At 62.1% G+C, this 757-nt stretch overlaps 1 protein-coding gene across 1 annotated transcript in view; it reads right to left on the bottom strand.

Moving 5' to 3' along the window:
• Window positions 1-231: 231 nt before the first annotated feature.
• SLC7A14 (solute carrier family 7, member 14) overlaps window positions 232-757 on the bottom strand; it is a 16,115-nt gene continuing 15,589 nt past the window's right edge. The window contains exon 7 of the mRNA XM_010137585.1: window positions 232-554. Within this exon, the coding sequence (XP_010135887.1) occupies window positions 232-554 (323 nt within the window). The remainder of the gene's footprint in view (window positions 555-757) is intronic.

The following is a 757-nucleotide window of genomic DNA, read 5'->3' on the forward strand; positions in this document are numbered from 1 at the left end:
ACTGGTGCCAGGTGACCAGCTGGCATTCACCAGAGCGAGACCTGACCGGTGGAGCCAGGATGGGCCGTGAGTGTGTTTGGTTTGGGGTCAACGGCAATCACAGAGCGTGTCCCGAGGACCAGAGGTGAGCAGGGTGGTGCTGAAGGACCCAGGGAGGATGGGACAGGACGGGGGAGCCACGGGGACACTTCCTCATCGTCTGGTCGGCGCAGCGCCCCGCTGCCCACCCCGCTACTCAGGTGAGTAGTCCAACTCGTCATTGGCGATGAGAGCCTCCGACGGCGGTTTGTGCCTGCCTTTGCTTTTCGACCTGCTACTCGTCCGATGGCTTTCCTTTGCTCCTGCCATTTGCTGGTACGAGAAGCCCTTGTCCTCGGAGGGACCCCAGCCAGGGTAGCCCTCGCCCTCGCCGGCGTAGGAGAAGCCGTCGTCCACGGAGAAGGGGTCGACATCCACATCGTAGCGCTGGTAGGTGCTCTGGTGGAGGGCCTCCTCCCGGGCGCTGATCTCCAGCGTGCTGTTCCACATCCCGTAGCCAAAGTAGATGAGCAGACCTGTGGTGGGCGAGAAGGAGAGGGTCAAACCCCAGCCACTCACATCAGCCCCATGCCCCCAGATAAAACATCTCTATAAACACACCAAGCCCCAAAATGGCACCTTGTCCCCCAAAACCCACAATAGGGGTGGGTGGGGAATCCAGCCCAGCTTGCTGCCAGCCTCCTGCCACCCAGTGCCAGGCTGGCTCCAGCCAACGAGG

Source organism: Buceros rhinoceros, unplaced genomic scaffold (genome assembly GCF_000710305.1).
Source record: "Buceros rhinoceros silvestris isolate BGI_N320 unplaced genomic scaffold, ASM71030v1 scaffold14676, whole genome shotgun sequence".
NCBI classification, from domain to species: Eukaryota; Metazoa; Chordata; class Aves; order Bucerotiformes; family Bucerotidae; genus Buceros; species Buceros rhinoceros.